This window comes from Sceloporus occidentalis, unplaced genomic scaffold, assembly GCF_023333645.1.
Source record: "Sceloporus occidentalis isolate IW3139 unplaced genomic scaffold, rSceOcc1.0.p SCAF_117, whole genome shotgun sequence".
Lineage (NCBI taxonomy): Eukaryota > Metazoa > Chordata > Lepidosauria > Squamata > Phrynosomatidae > Sceloporus > Sceloporus occidentalis.
The window spans coordinates 1079264-1093758 of record NW_028317097.1 but is presented as its reverse complement, the minus strand read 5'-3'; the positions used below and the strand labels follow the sequence as shown (position 1 = coordinate 1093758).

At 38.5% G+C, this 14495-nt stretch overlaps 1 protein-coding gene across 2 annotated transcripts in view; it reads left to right on the top strand.

Annotated features, from left to right (window-relative positions):
- The window catches only part of LOC149282396 (NEDD8-conjugating enzyme UBE2F), an 89094-nt gene extending 81157 nt beyond the window's left edge, over positions 1–7937 (top strand). For both annotated transcript variants that reach the window (XM_089498256.1, XM_089498255.1), the window contains 3 exons: positions 1270–1302; positions 2935–2997; positions 7887–7937. In XM_089498256.1, coding sequence (XP_089354382.1) covers positions 1270–1302; positions 2935–2997; positions 7887–7937 — 147 coding nt within the window. The remainder of the gene's footprint in view (positions 1–1269; positions 1303–2934; positions 2998–7886) is intronic.
- Positions 7938–14495: the final 6558 nt, after the last annotated feature.

The following is a 14495-nucleotide window of genomic DNA, read 5'->3' as shown; positions in this document are numbered from 1 at the left end:
TAAAATATATATATATATATAACTTCAATATCTGTAAATTTGAATCAAGCAAGTTATATATTCTTATTTTAATGATTTTGTTTGATTTGTGAAATATATATATATAGATATATATAGAGAGAGAGAGAGATATAACACATAGATCTAAAGGAATTTTGAGGAGCCGGTGTTAATTTCTCTGAGGCATGTCCTATGTGATTTTCATTGACTAATTGAGCTGGGTTCATTTCCATTTTCAATCATTATTGATGAATCGTGTGATGTCAAGATTTTTATCACATCCTTGCAAAGTGTCCCTACTACCAGCATTCAGTAAAGCATTTTTATATTTAATTCCATGTCCATTTCACTTCCATTTTCAAACATGCATTTTCAGTATTTTAAGAGCATAATCTGTTCTCAGGTGCCAGTGATTAATAGATATGCAAACGGCAGTTTCTCACTAAAAAAGTAATCATTTGGGTTAATCATATCAATACCTTTCAAACCCTCTGTGGCTTTTCTCTGTCTTTTAATTATTTGGAAGATGAACAATTAATGACCTGTGGAAACCTCCATCTAGTGCATCTGTTGGCAGCGTCCTGACACGTCTCTCAATCATTTCTGCTTGTGATCCATAGAGCGTGATTTGAAGCCATTGATAGATTGTCAGTTATTTTGTCATTTCTTCTATAACCCAATGAATCAGACCAGAGCAATTCATTTATAGTCTCTAGTGCTTTTGTCTTTCACGCCAACATAACCTGGTCTTATTGGGTCACTCAAGCACAATTCAAGGCATGCTTACACCTTTGTATCACTATATTAATACATCTTGTCCACCAGACAGGATCACCATGCAACATGACATGACATCTTAACAGATATTCGTGTATTACAAATAAAATGACACTGTATATGTGATTTGCAGGGAAATTCACCTCCAGATTTGTTAATGCAAGTTCTTGTTCAATAGTTTTTGTCCTACCTCTGGAAGTGTCCCATTTCTCTTTGACACAGTCCAGTTTCCTACCCAGATTACTACTGTAAAACCTGATATTAATCTGTACTTTCCTGTAATCCCCTGAATTTAATTTGTATTCAATAATTGCTGATATTTTCCTAAACACAGGTTTTAGTACATGCTGTACACTGTCTCAGACCCATTTTTCTAACCTGGGGCTGTGCTCCTGATAAGCAAACCACATTAGCACAAAATAACGCATACATCATGGGCTTTTTACTGTCATGTGTCTTTTTAATGGTCCATTCTTTTTCTTTTATTTGCAGGATGTTGTGTGGGGATTAAACTCCTTGTTTACAGTAAGTGCAGAAATAAAACTGTTATAAATGCTTGGCAGTGCAGATCAGCGTATCGATAAGGGAGAACTGTCAACAAAAGAAACAGAACAGCAGTGTTAACTGAAAATGTTCTAATGGTTCAACTGATAATACGGCTGATCATTGAGGATGGTTTTGCTGTGACATTTCCAAAAGCCAAGATGATAAAAAGGGGAAATTGCCATTCTAAACCTGTCACCCTCAAACAGACAGCACAAACTGTGACTCACTATCAGTTTTTGCATCCAGGTGTGTGTTTTAGAAGAGGTTGCTTTACGATAATGATTGAAGTGATATGACTGGTAATGGTAGTGTTTTTAGCGCCAGTAAAATTCATTCACATACTGTGACCTTTCATATGAATAATACCAGAGGTTTTATATGGCCAAAAGTATGGTATTTAACTGAACAATAAACTTTAATTTTGAGATACCTTTCTTGATTAATTAATTCTCCTAATCCCAGCTGTGTAAGAATACTACATGAACTTATTTTCATGCATTGTGTCAGAATTTCCGTTTGCATTTTGTTTTCTCACTCTTACCCCAATTCTCTCATGCTCTCTCTGTTTCCCTATCTTTTCCGCTGACTGCTTCCGTGTCCCCATCTTCTTTCCTAGAACTCTGCTTCTTCTCTTGCCTCTTGTTCTTTTGTTTTCTTTTTTCTGTCCTCTTTCTTCGACTACTTCTCCCTGTGTCTCCTTTCTTCACCCAATTCTCTGTGAACCAGGCCTTCCAAAGCACTTTCGCAAACAGGCACACCCTCTCCCCCCGATTGGAGTAATGTAGAAAATTGGCGTAACGGAGGAGGGGCTGTCCTTGTGTCTCAGCCCTTTGTTGGCGGACTCTTGGGTAGAATAATGCAGACCGAATCAGTCTTAATTATTCTGGCCTTTCAAAGTACTTTCCAAAGGGGCAGAGCCGTTGGCCAGAGGCTCCGCCCCTTGCGATGGCGCTCCTGGATGCCTGGTTTACAGAGAAGCAGATGGAAAAAGAAGGCACAGGGAGAAGTGGACGAAGAAAGAACACAGTAGAACACGAAGAGACAAGAGAAGAAGCAGAGTTGCAAGAAAAGGAGAAGGGGACATGGAAGCGGTCAGAGGTGAAGAGAAATTGTGTGAGAGAATGTGAATGAGAACCTGCATGAGGCAACAACAAATTTTGTTTCCTAATGGAAAAAGCCCTCAGAAAATTAATGGACCAAAAACAAACCCAAATAAATGTCCAAATCGTTTTTAGTCTATTTGCACAAGTCTGGCGATAAATGTTTTTAGAGATGAGAAAATGATCAAAATGCTTTTCTGGGTTGCTTAGAATTAGTTATGATGTTCACCTACTATTTCTCTTTAAAGTGATATTAAACCTGAAGAGATTTCTTGGTCAACTGAAACGTGCCGGTTAGTGATAAAATAAGAGTTACATTCCATGGTACAAAAAAGTTAGGCTCCTGAAAGTAAATGCTTATATTACAGCTCTTCTTACATAATGGTATCTCGAGGACTGTAATGCTGGTAATAGGTAAAGTGTATTTGTGGTCTACGTTAAAGCTTTTTGTTAAACTGAAAGCTTTGATTTGTCAGCCTCATGGTGTAATTTCTGTCTTCTCTTTCCATAGGATTTGTTAAATTTTGATGACCCTTTGAACATTGAGGCAGCAGAGCATCATTTGAGGGATAAGGTGAGATTACTGGCATCTTCTCTTTGCTCTACTTTTTGTGCTTTTATTAAAATTAAGCTAAAATCTCTGTAAAGTGGCATGGAATGTCAGAAACAGTTTGCAAATACGCAGACATTGGGGTTATGCATTTTCTCCAAGTGCGTGACTGTGAGGGGGTGGTTATTAATTTTTTCTTAAGAAATTAAGCACTATTGGATCGGAAAAAGATTGGTCACCAAAGAAAAAAGAGATCTGCAAAGTTGTCTTTTTACCAAATACAAGCCTCATCCGAGCTATTCATCTAATAGTACATATTCACCTTTCTGACCTTGTCTTTACGTGTGCTTATATTCCAAAGTATCTCAAATAATTGTGGTCGTATTATTTAAACACTGTTGCTAGTAGCTACACATACTTCCTGTTTTTGTACTGTATGATTGTAAAAATATCTATTTGTTTTTACCGTAATGGTTCGTCAGAACCCAGATCTTCTGAGTATCGGTGTGGCTGGGTGTTATTGCATCCATTTTGGTATAACTCTGCTCCTGTGTGATTTTTAGGTAGCCGAGGATATTTTAGATTAGAGGCATGTATATGGTTATAATGTGGAGGATATTCTGCTAACTGAGGGAGACTGCGTGTACAGATTTTGCATTCCAGGAAGATTGAGCAGCATAAAATGAGGCTTTGTGGTAGCAAGGTCCAGCTTGACCAGACAGGGACGGATCTACTGTTGTTGCTCCACCAACACTTTAGTGTTCCTTAAAGGACATATAGGCACTATTTTTAGGATCGCCACCATTCCCCAAGAGGTTTGCTGTGGTGAATAAAAGAGAGTTGTTTCACTAGTTCTGCTCTATATGTACCCACTAATTAAATTGTTTTTCTAGAAGGCTTCTAATAAAAATTATAGTTTAGTCCTTGAGTCTTAGGCTTAGTGTTCTGCTTGGTGAGCAGAGGGTGTCAATAAACAATAATATTAGGATAACAGTCGGCTAATAAAAGATAAAATTACCCTTTAATAATCTGTCTACTTTTTTTTTTTTTTTTTTAACTGTGAACTCGCAGGCATTTATAATGGTTGGTGTATTGGAAGCTAACTTTTTGTGGTCTGCCAGACGGAAATTGATCTTTTGTGCAGACTATTCTAGAATAAGACGTTATTAATAATAGTTGGAATTACATAATGTGTATTGGGTAGGTGCTTTCTGGTTGGGACTCTCATGATCACAGCTGCCTCTTCCTCTCAGCAGATGGGATGTTACATTATTGTTAAATAAACATAGACGTTCTTGGATGGACGTCTACTTTTTATTCACTTGATGATTAATTGGTAGTTGGCCATACGCAACCATGGATAAAAGCCTACTCTATTTTAAGATATTAGAATACAGTGAGGAGACGTTCAGCTCTTTGTATAGTCACAATGCTGGACTCTCTGTGTTATAAATGATACTCTGAGTATAACCACTCTACTGTTTGTGTAACTGCCAATAAAAGCACTTTGTTCATTCCCTCATTAAGCCCATGCTATATGTGCAAAGACTCTTTCAGCTAACCTACTTCAACCTAGTGCCTAGTAAGATAAAGTATGACATTTTATCTAAAATGTAAGATAGCAATTATTCTCTTTTATTAGGTGTTGAGCACCACCTGCGGCTAACCTATTCAACGTGGACAGTTGCAATCATATGAAATTTCTGTGTGTAAAATCAGAAAGAGCAATTTGATTGGAGACACAACTGTATTTTTATATCTAATATCTATTCTTCTTTTGTTATAACTTTACAATAAAATATTGCACAAACAGGGATTTAGATGTATTCTATATATCTTCTATACCAGCTCATCAGGATGGAGAAGAGTGTGAACAGGATCCCAGCCAGCTAAAAACACCTCTTACGTCTTACTTTCCAGCTCGTGTTCAAGATCAGCAAGCCAGGCCAATGTCTGGGTTCATCCCAGCTCAGCTTGTTTCTTGTCACGGCTATCTTCCCACCTCTACTACGGAGGCAGTTTTGTCAGCAAACATATGAGATAAACAACCTCTACGCTGATCTTATTTATCACAGCTAAGGCTAATGAATGTCAACTTTCATAATGAGAGTCACTGACCTCATTTAGTGCCTGGAGCTTTCACTTAACACTAGTACTACCTGACTTGGCCAGTTGGTAATAAAATCACTGAAATGCCAGTCCGCTGGAAGAGGTTTCAAGAAGTATGTAGAATAGAAAAAAATCATAGTTCATTTGCAGTAATGATTTAATTAGAGGACAAAGGTTCTTCTCATTAATGGACCACTCGTTCTCTCTGGCCTATTATTAATTACTCTCTTTAGTTAGTAGTCATTGTTAGTAAACCATGTTCCTAACCTGGAACATAGTGAGTATAACAAAATGAATTTATAATATCTTACACCGCTTTTGTCAAAGAAAAAAGGCAAATACATTATTTTTCGGAATCAGTAGAACAGCTTGAAATTGAGACTCCATAAAATAGGGTGTTGCCATATTACCAATGGTATTTTTTTCCCCAAAAGCTAACTTTACCAGAGCACATCACTACCTGTTTTATAGAGATTTTTTTACAAGTTTAATGTTCTGCCCCAGATATCAGAAATCCAAGTGCAGTTAGAGTGTTCAAACAACTATTCAGTAAATCACCAGCTTTCCTTTACCCCTTCAGCAACAGTAGGAAATGCAGTGCCCACACAAGTGCTCTCCCGCCACAGATGAACTACAGAAGTGGGATTTCCCTGTAGGATCCCTGCGTTCTGTTTCTTTTGTATAACCGCGACTCGTGCTGGCCCATGGGAAGCAGCTGAATGAACAGAACAGAATTGGGGTTACGAGGGGAATGTGAGGTGGAGTGCTGGGTGACTGCCAAATGTGCTCACAGCTCACTATTTAACTCCCCCTTTACAACTCTCTGTATTCCGGTAGAGATCCATTCATGGCTTAGTCCCAGTCTCTCACAGCATGCAGTTATGGTAAAGTCTCTCTGCATCCTTTTGTGGCCCCTTAGCAGGTCTGCTGTAATAGCAGGCATTTGGATTTCTTCTAATTAAAACTTAGTAAAGTTTTTTTTATGGTCTCCTGAATTAAGTAGGTTTTGGAGTCTGGCCTAAAATGGGCTGTGGTTTAAATCATTATTTGCTAAAATAGCACCCACATTTTTCACAGTTTACACGATATTTAATAAATTGGCAGGCATGTAGTCAAATAAGATAAAGATGGAGCTACTAACAAGCTATCTAAATAGCAGGGGATATGTTGGACTTTTGATTTATCGTTCCTTTGAATGCATTTATTTGGAGCAGATGGGTCGGGTGTATGTGTGGGTCAGTGAGACCGCACATGTAAGCATCCAAATGAAAGCTGTGTAGTGCTAATGGAGGGGAATCATTTCCGCTGCTAGACACACTGCAGTTACCATGGCACTATAGCATGTATATGCTAGAGCCCAAAGGTTTTTAGCCATAAAACATGAAATGCTTAGAATTGACTGCTCACCCATATCAATACATTATTTATTGTGCTCCTATGCAACATTGAGCATGTTAAGAAAAAGTGAACACTGTCAAATGTATGTACCGTATTGGCTCGATTTTAAAAGTTTGGTGCTATTTTTAAAGAAAAAATACACAGTGGAATGGTAAAACAGTATTTTATCTAATGAAAAGGAATACATGTATTTTAACATTGTTGGCATAGTCAGCATAGGTTATATACAAACAGAAATTTGGAAAAGCAATAGCTATTTTAAGGTCCCCCTTAATTCATAATGCACCTTACTTATAGATATTCCACTCTGCCCCCCCCCAGATATGCCACTCTGCTCCCTAGATATGCCACTCCCCCCCCTAGATATGCCACTCCCCCCCCAGACTTGCCAATGCACCCCCATACTCCCTGGTGTCTAGCAGGGCTGGCCGGTGGACTTGTGCGCAATGCGCGCAGACAACCTTCCACCAGAAGTGCCTGCAGTGGAGGTTGTCTACGCGCATCGCCCAGACGTCCACGGCTGCCCTAGAGGATGATCCAGGTCCCCTGCAGCGTTACGGGGAATCTGCATCGTAACCCTGCTGCTTGCCCCCAGCAGGGTTAAATCAACTCATGGGACATGCCATTCTGGTCGCCTGGCGACCAGAGCGGCATGTCCCTTGAGTTGAGCGATACGAATTGCGCTAAACCCCAATTATAGGCCGCACTTTAAAGACCTAAAGTGTGGGGGGATGCGGCCTATATTCGGCAAATACGGTATTTAGGCTGAAGGACAATGTCTCTGACCATGTGTTCATCCCAGCTTTAGCTGATAATTATTTCTCAGACACATTGAGCTTAATCAAGGGTGCTAGAATATACATATAAAATGTGTCATCTACAGATCTGTATTAGAAATTAAGAAACAAAGTGGCAATATTCCAGAGGGTGCCTGAGTTTCCAGTGTCCTTGTTACCATGCTAAATCACCTTCTGAAGCACTGAAAAGCCCTTTCTGCTGGTTATTCATTGATGGCATAATTTTCCTTAGATCAAGGAATGTAAATGAGGCTTGCATTCTCAAAAAGCAGGGTCCATTCTATACTTGATGAAGATCATAGCTCTTATATGCTAAGCTTAAAACATTTAACAAAAAGCTGTATTTAGCTATATGTAAGCAGCTCTTTGGTTTGTTTTGCATTTCTTGGCCGCTCAATGTATACTGTACACGCATTTTATAGGAATAACAGTTAAGTTGTTTTTGTCGTTGATGGCACCATTTCTAACACATTTAAAAACATGTCCTGCAACTATGCTATTTCTCGTTGTACTGCTTGCCATCGATATGCACCAGCCAACATGAGTCATGCGTTCTGTTTCCTTGGCTGCTTTGTCTGCCAAATTAACTGTGTTTTCTATGTATCGCAGGATGAATATCGAAATAAAGTTGAGGATTACATAAGGCGCTATGCCAGATGATGCCATGTAGACTACTTCATCACTTGGAGCTCCCTCCAGGAGAACTGGCCAACCTTGGTGATGTTCCTATGGACAAGTGGGGGAAGAAACTGGACTTAACACAACAGATTTTGTGCCCTCCTCCTCTCAAAGACTCAGACAATTATTTTACCTCCAGCCCCCTGCACTCCCCTCAGAGCTTGATGTTCCTCCTAATCAGGACTTTCAAAATGCTTCTCCCCTCTTCTGGTTTGGCTTTTGATGTGTGTGCTTTTTGAGTGGGGAGACTAACACGAGTTGTTTGTTTTTTCTTTTTGTGTTAAAAACAGCTTTTAAAAGTACAGGGGCATAATGTGAATTGAAATGAAAAGAAACATATATTATATGCTGATGTCTAAAGCCACATTAATTCTAGGATATACAAGATTTGATTTCCATGGGAGTTGTACAACATGTAGCAGGTCACAGAGGCACAAGGATTTTGGCACCTATTATCAGATTTTCTCCAGGTGTCCAGAAAATATAGATCTGCCGTTTGCAGTGTTGTTTAACATTGAGTATTAACCATTTTGTTGTCAGTTCTGCAAATCATTCTTCAGTAAAGAGTTTTAAATAAAAACAAGGTATTTTCAAGTGCCTCGGATATATCTTGTACAGTTTCCAACCAGAATCACTAGGCCCATTCAGATTTCTTGTTTCATCTGTCAAATTTATAACACCTGCATTTCAGTGACAGCTTTAAAGCCTGGGGACAGTAACTGGGTCTTGAGGGAGAAGAAACTTAACACCAATGTGGACAGACTTGTCATGATTGAGTGTCTAATGTGTAATTTTTTTTAGGAGGGTTGAATACATTTCGGAGAATATTATGCAAATTTGTAGCCTATGAAAGAAGGGCGCATCAGACAGGTTAACAATGTTCCAAAAAATGTACCGTTCATCGCAATTATGCATCTTTGTATTCTTCTCTTGTGAAATGGAAACTGAAAATGCACCCTGAAAATGTATGAAATGAGTAATATAAATATGCACTTTCTTTGCTCTAGCATGATGTGACCAGTGTCCTGATTTGATAGGAATAACGGAAAAGGGTGTACTTTGATCTGCTGAAGACACATACAATAATAACCTTTGTCTAGTGAATGAAACAGGTGTGACAGCATTATGCATAGTAATGTTAAAAATGCCTTTCATTTATTCCATCATACATAGAAAGTTCTATGTTCCTTTAAGATATTATGGCCTGCCTCTCTTTCTGCAATGCATATAGGTTATACACTGTGTGGCATTTTGCACACTTTCAATCTCACCCAAACATCACATGTACAAAGGTTACTTGCTAATACAATTTCTACCATCTATGGAACTAAATCGCTCAGGGCAAGAGGAACATTTTTTCATTCATTGTTTCATTGGTCTGTTTCTCGTCTGTTGTACAGAAAAATGTCTATAACTTTGCCAATATACCATGAATGCTGAAGTAGGTCAGAAGCACAGTATTTATGAAAAGACAGTGATGGCCTTTAACCTTTACTCGGCACAAGCCTGTTCCTAATAAGAATGGTCATTAACCGGACGTGGACCTCTAAATAAACGTTAGCCGTATGATTGCCTGTTAAGTGATCTAAATGTTTAATATATCATTAATTAATGTGTTTTGTGTACACAAAATAAGAAAAGCAGTGTATCATCTTACGAAAACAGCCATAAGATTTATTATAACCATAATATTTAATAGCATGTAAGCAATTCTGATTCTTTCCCTAACTGTATAAACTTAAACTTCAGTTTACACAATGAGCCTATTATAAGCAATTAAAATATAATATGATTCAAATTATAATATAAGAATTATAATATAATATACAATCAGAGCAAATATAATGAGCATGATATATGTAACATAAACCCTCATAATGTATATATAACTGTGAACAGTGGTCTCAACTTTCTATTTTCAGGAATTAGTCCTACCCATTATTTTTTTCTCTTTGGGGATCATTATTACGGGCCAGAACAATGATTTGTTGATGCAGAGGGATGGATATTGTTGGACCAACAAGTTGGGCAGCAGGGCACACAAATAATAGAGCAAATATACATGCACACTCACACTTATACACACTAACATTAAAACATCCTCACTATTATCACAGCTCACACTTACACATACTTACACTGACACACACACTTACACATACACTCTGAAGACAACCTCATATTAAAATATCCTCACTAACGTCATCACACTTAACACCCTTACCCTTCCACACGTTCAGACTTCACTCATCATACAGTCAACTGCACAGAGCTTCCGTCTGTGTTTAGGCTGCTCCATCTCAGAGCACCTGTTTCAAGATTTTTGGACCACCTGGTCAGCCCACCCCTGCTGCATATCCTGTTGGTCCTTCCCTCTTATTTATAGGGGGCAGTTAAGCCCCTCTAAAGCAATGTATGTTTTGCTTTACCTATCCTCATCCTTCCAATGCATTTTCTACATGCGGCTTTGCTCAACAATAAAACCAGCAACACCTTTTCCATGAAAATGGGGGAGCCTTGCAGGTCCGCAGAGTATCTTCTGTTAAAAGCTTTCTATATTGTACAGTGAGGCTAGGGGATAAAAGCTTATTTTATGTAAAATAATGATGAGGACAATTCCAGTTGCATAGCTAAGCCCCATCATAGGTTTGGTAACCTACGCACAAACCATGTCAGGCTCGCTTGCTGCATAAGGCAAATCTCACTGAAATATAAAACACGAGAAGTTTGGGTCGGTCCAGCCTGCGCTTCTCCACTCCAGCCAAGCCGTAACTAGAGAGGGGCTCTGCTGTAGCCGTGTTTGCTTGCTCAGCCATGTAACATAAAAAAATTTTACTGTCCCTTTGCACATGTACATCCATTGCTGTTACACCTGCTTATATGACTTCCAAATTAAATACATGAATTAAGAGCTTATGAACCGTGGGTTTGTCTTGTGAATATGAAGCATTTTAACATCAGGCTCACCCCTTTGAATCAGCGGTTGCGCTGATATTCTCCAGAATTCAAAGGTTTTCTGTATAAGTGTAGGATACAGTTTTGACAATACCAGCGCTTACACATTTATGTTATTTGATGTGTTCTTATAGCAGGCATCTGATGTTCTCTGTGATGAGAGGATGTAGATTGGCCTTCCTGCTTATTGGATGAAAGTGGGGTTGTCTGCTTATCACAAGACCAGTCCTGAGCTGTAATAATCTTTGTAAATCTGGCTTGAGTAAGATGTTTCTTAAAGGGGCAATCCCTGCCTATTGTTTTCAATTAAACAAGGAGACTTTAAGTTACGAAACATGCTTATTTCTCTTCCCAACAGTACTACATGTCATCGTCTCTCCAAATGAGTTTCCCAACCATCGGAAATATAGAAAGTGAGATGGGTAAAGGTGACAGAGATGGGGGTTTTGAGGAGAAAGGTATGCAAGTAGATTATCCAAAGATGAACTCTTCTCCAGAAACAGGTCATATATTTTAAAGTTCAATTTTACAAGATTCTATCTACCAAATTAAGTTTTTTTCCCTAGAAATATTTAAATATTAACACAATCAAACCACAAAGTGCATTGCCACACACACAACGTTTGTGTTGACATTGTGTTTTTTAGCATTTTAATTCACACTACAAAGTAACAGCACGTACCTATCAATTTCAAATTGTTGTGGGCTGGTCAGGGTGATCAAAGGATCTTACCAACAGCTCATGATCCCTGCATTATAAGACAGTAGCTGAAAAGAGGGATTGTACTATTAAATTAACGGTTTGAAATTAATATTTTACTCTAGGCACAGTCTCTGAATAAAAATACTGTAATTAATTCCCATATTGGAACTAATCATGGCCAGAAAATGGCACAGCTTGTGTTTAAATGGCATTGGTATGAGGTATACTGTCATTGGGGTTGGAGACGGTGGGATTGTTGGCATTGTGCTTGACTGTATCTCAAACCATAGGGCTGCACATCAGTGTATTTTGCCTGAAGAAAAAGAAATATTTTGACGGCGTGTCATTTCAATGATGGGACACTAAATTCTGCTCTATTATGCCTACTTTGGCTTCATTATTAGGTGTGAAGAACATAGGTTGCATGCATTCAGACTACTTCAAAGAGCATTCTGTATCTTCCTTTGAGCATAAATGCCAAGTGTTGCTTTTATTAGTTAACATTGTGCTATCATGTCCCATTAATGTTAAGGGAGTTGCTAATACATTATCATTTATGACCTAAACACATAGATCATCAGTAGTGTGGAAATAAAGAAAGATGTCTGTGGTTCTCATATTCAGCTTGTGTTTGACCAAGGTCATGCATCTAAATATAGAAAGATGCAAGCTGCTATATTGCCCAGGGGGAGTTTATTTCCCACTCTTGGAGATGTTTACTGTAAATTAATGAAGGCGCTTCAACCGTGTGACTAGACGTTTCTGAATCATACACCACTTTCCAATATCCTTTAGAGAGGAAACACCACTATCTGCTCTCTCCTGATGAAAGCAGCTGCTGATACAAGAATAGATCAGAGTCAGTGGGCAGAGGTTCTGTGGCCACTGACTTATTAAGGAGCATTGTGCTGAGCTCTCGAGGCAGTTACATGGTGCTGCTGACGAAGGTTTGCCTCACAGGGACAATGTGTGGAATACTTTCCGCTTCCCCTCAATGCTTCCTTATTTGAGCATCTGCTAAAACGCTGCACATGGCTTCTTTCCATTCTGTTGTTTCTGTGGTTGGCTAGAGCCTTACTGCAGAGAAGATGATGGGCTTAATTACCATCTTAACAAGAGTGCCGTGTTATTTAAGCAGGTCTTCACAGATGGGCTCATTATACACCTCAGTTTACTTTTAAGTCTCTCAGTATACTGGTGGGTTAATCAGAACAACCAGGTCATTGATCAAGTTACAAGCAGGCAGGAGAAACACTGAAGGGCATTTAGTGATTATACTGGTCAGCTCTATACTAATCACATTTAACCCATCATTAAAGATCTTACAATTATGTTTTTGCAATGGATTTTTCTATTTACTTCTAAAATCAGAATCCGCAAAATCCACTAAATGTAAAATATACTAAATGTAATTGACACTATTTTCATTTTATTTTTAACCTAATTTTTTCCATTATTTGTCAGCATGTCTGTTTAAGGGTATGATTGACATCTTGATTAGTCAATGTTGCCTTCTGAACAGAGATTGTGCTTCAGTCCATAGCTTCACCTAGAAAGACTTTCACCTATAGAGCAGAAGAAAAGCTTATTATTTCTGCCCGTCATAAATAACTAGTTAGGTTAAATGCATGTTCCTTTTCTTGTTGCTATAGTTTTGATAATAAACCCTTTACGTCAGTCCCATTTCCTGCACAGAACCAAAAAACAATACTTGTTAAAGTATCAATAAGCGATAATACATTATACATTTTTGTCAAAAAAAGCTGTGACCTCCAGGCAAAGAAAGATGCCTAGCAAGCAAAAGCACCAATCTGCACAGCAGTGGTCCTTGGAATATTGTGGGAGAAGGGCCATTATCTTACCTGGTAACTTCCCACCTAGAGTTCTCTATCTCCTGCTCCTAATGGGAGGTTTGACGGAGCTGTGCCTGTGATGAGGGCAGGGGTTAGGCAGAACCTGGGGGGGAAAGTGGGTGCAACCGCTGGTCTTCCTGGTGAATAAAGAGCTCAACCCAGAGCCTTGGGAAAACAGCTCTTCCCCGGAGTCTCCAGGTAAAACCTGACAAGTTCCAAGGTATGTAATTGTCAATTTATGTGAAGGATGCCAGCCTACATCTGAATAAGCGTGCTACTATATTCTGAGAATACGTTTACTGTGATACTACGACTACATCTCGTCCACTGTCTGATAACATGAATTGTTTTATAGATTATGTTTCAATTAATCGCCTTCCGTCATTAGCTCCCCATTAGTTAAATTGCTTGGTTGATTATAGTCTCACTTGAGGTAGGAGCAAAAAGAAAAAAGCAAACCTTAATTTCTCCAAATATATGTAATAAGTAGTTTTAAGTCTGTTTGCAGTATACTGTGTAAAGATAAAGAATTGCACTGACTTTTATTTTATAATACCATAAGAATAAACCTTCAGGGAAACCACAAAGACTGCCCAAAACCTCTACATTTTCCTTTACCGATCAAACTTATGACAGCGGAACGAATACTCTTGGTCCTGATGCCAAGATGCCATCATGTGTAACTTAACAAGCCCCCAAGGGACACAAAGACGAGAGGCCAGCATTTCTCCCCGGTCTGCTATTTTAATATGCGGTTTTAATACCAAACTGTCAGTTTTTATGCGTGTGTTGTTTTTTTTCTGAGTACACATAGAGTTTAATTAGGCATGCTCTATTCATAATTATCAAAGCAAAGCAGAGGTTTGTGAAGTCAAAGCTTGGGGCCAGCATTTCCATTACGTAGAGTTTGCTGGGGTACAGTGTTTTAATATAACAATTTTTTTTTTAATCTCGATAATAGAAAGGGTTTCAATGATATGTCATTTAAAGTAATATTGAAGTGATAATAACACTAATATACTTTATGGA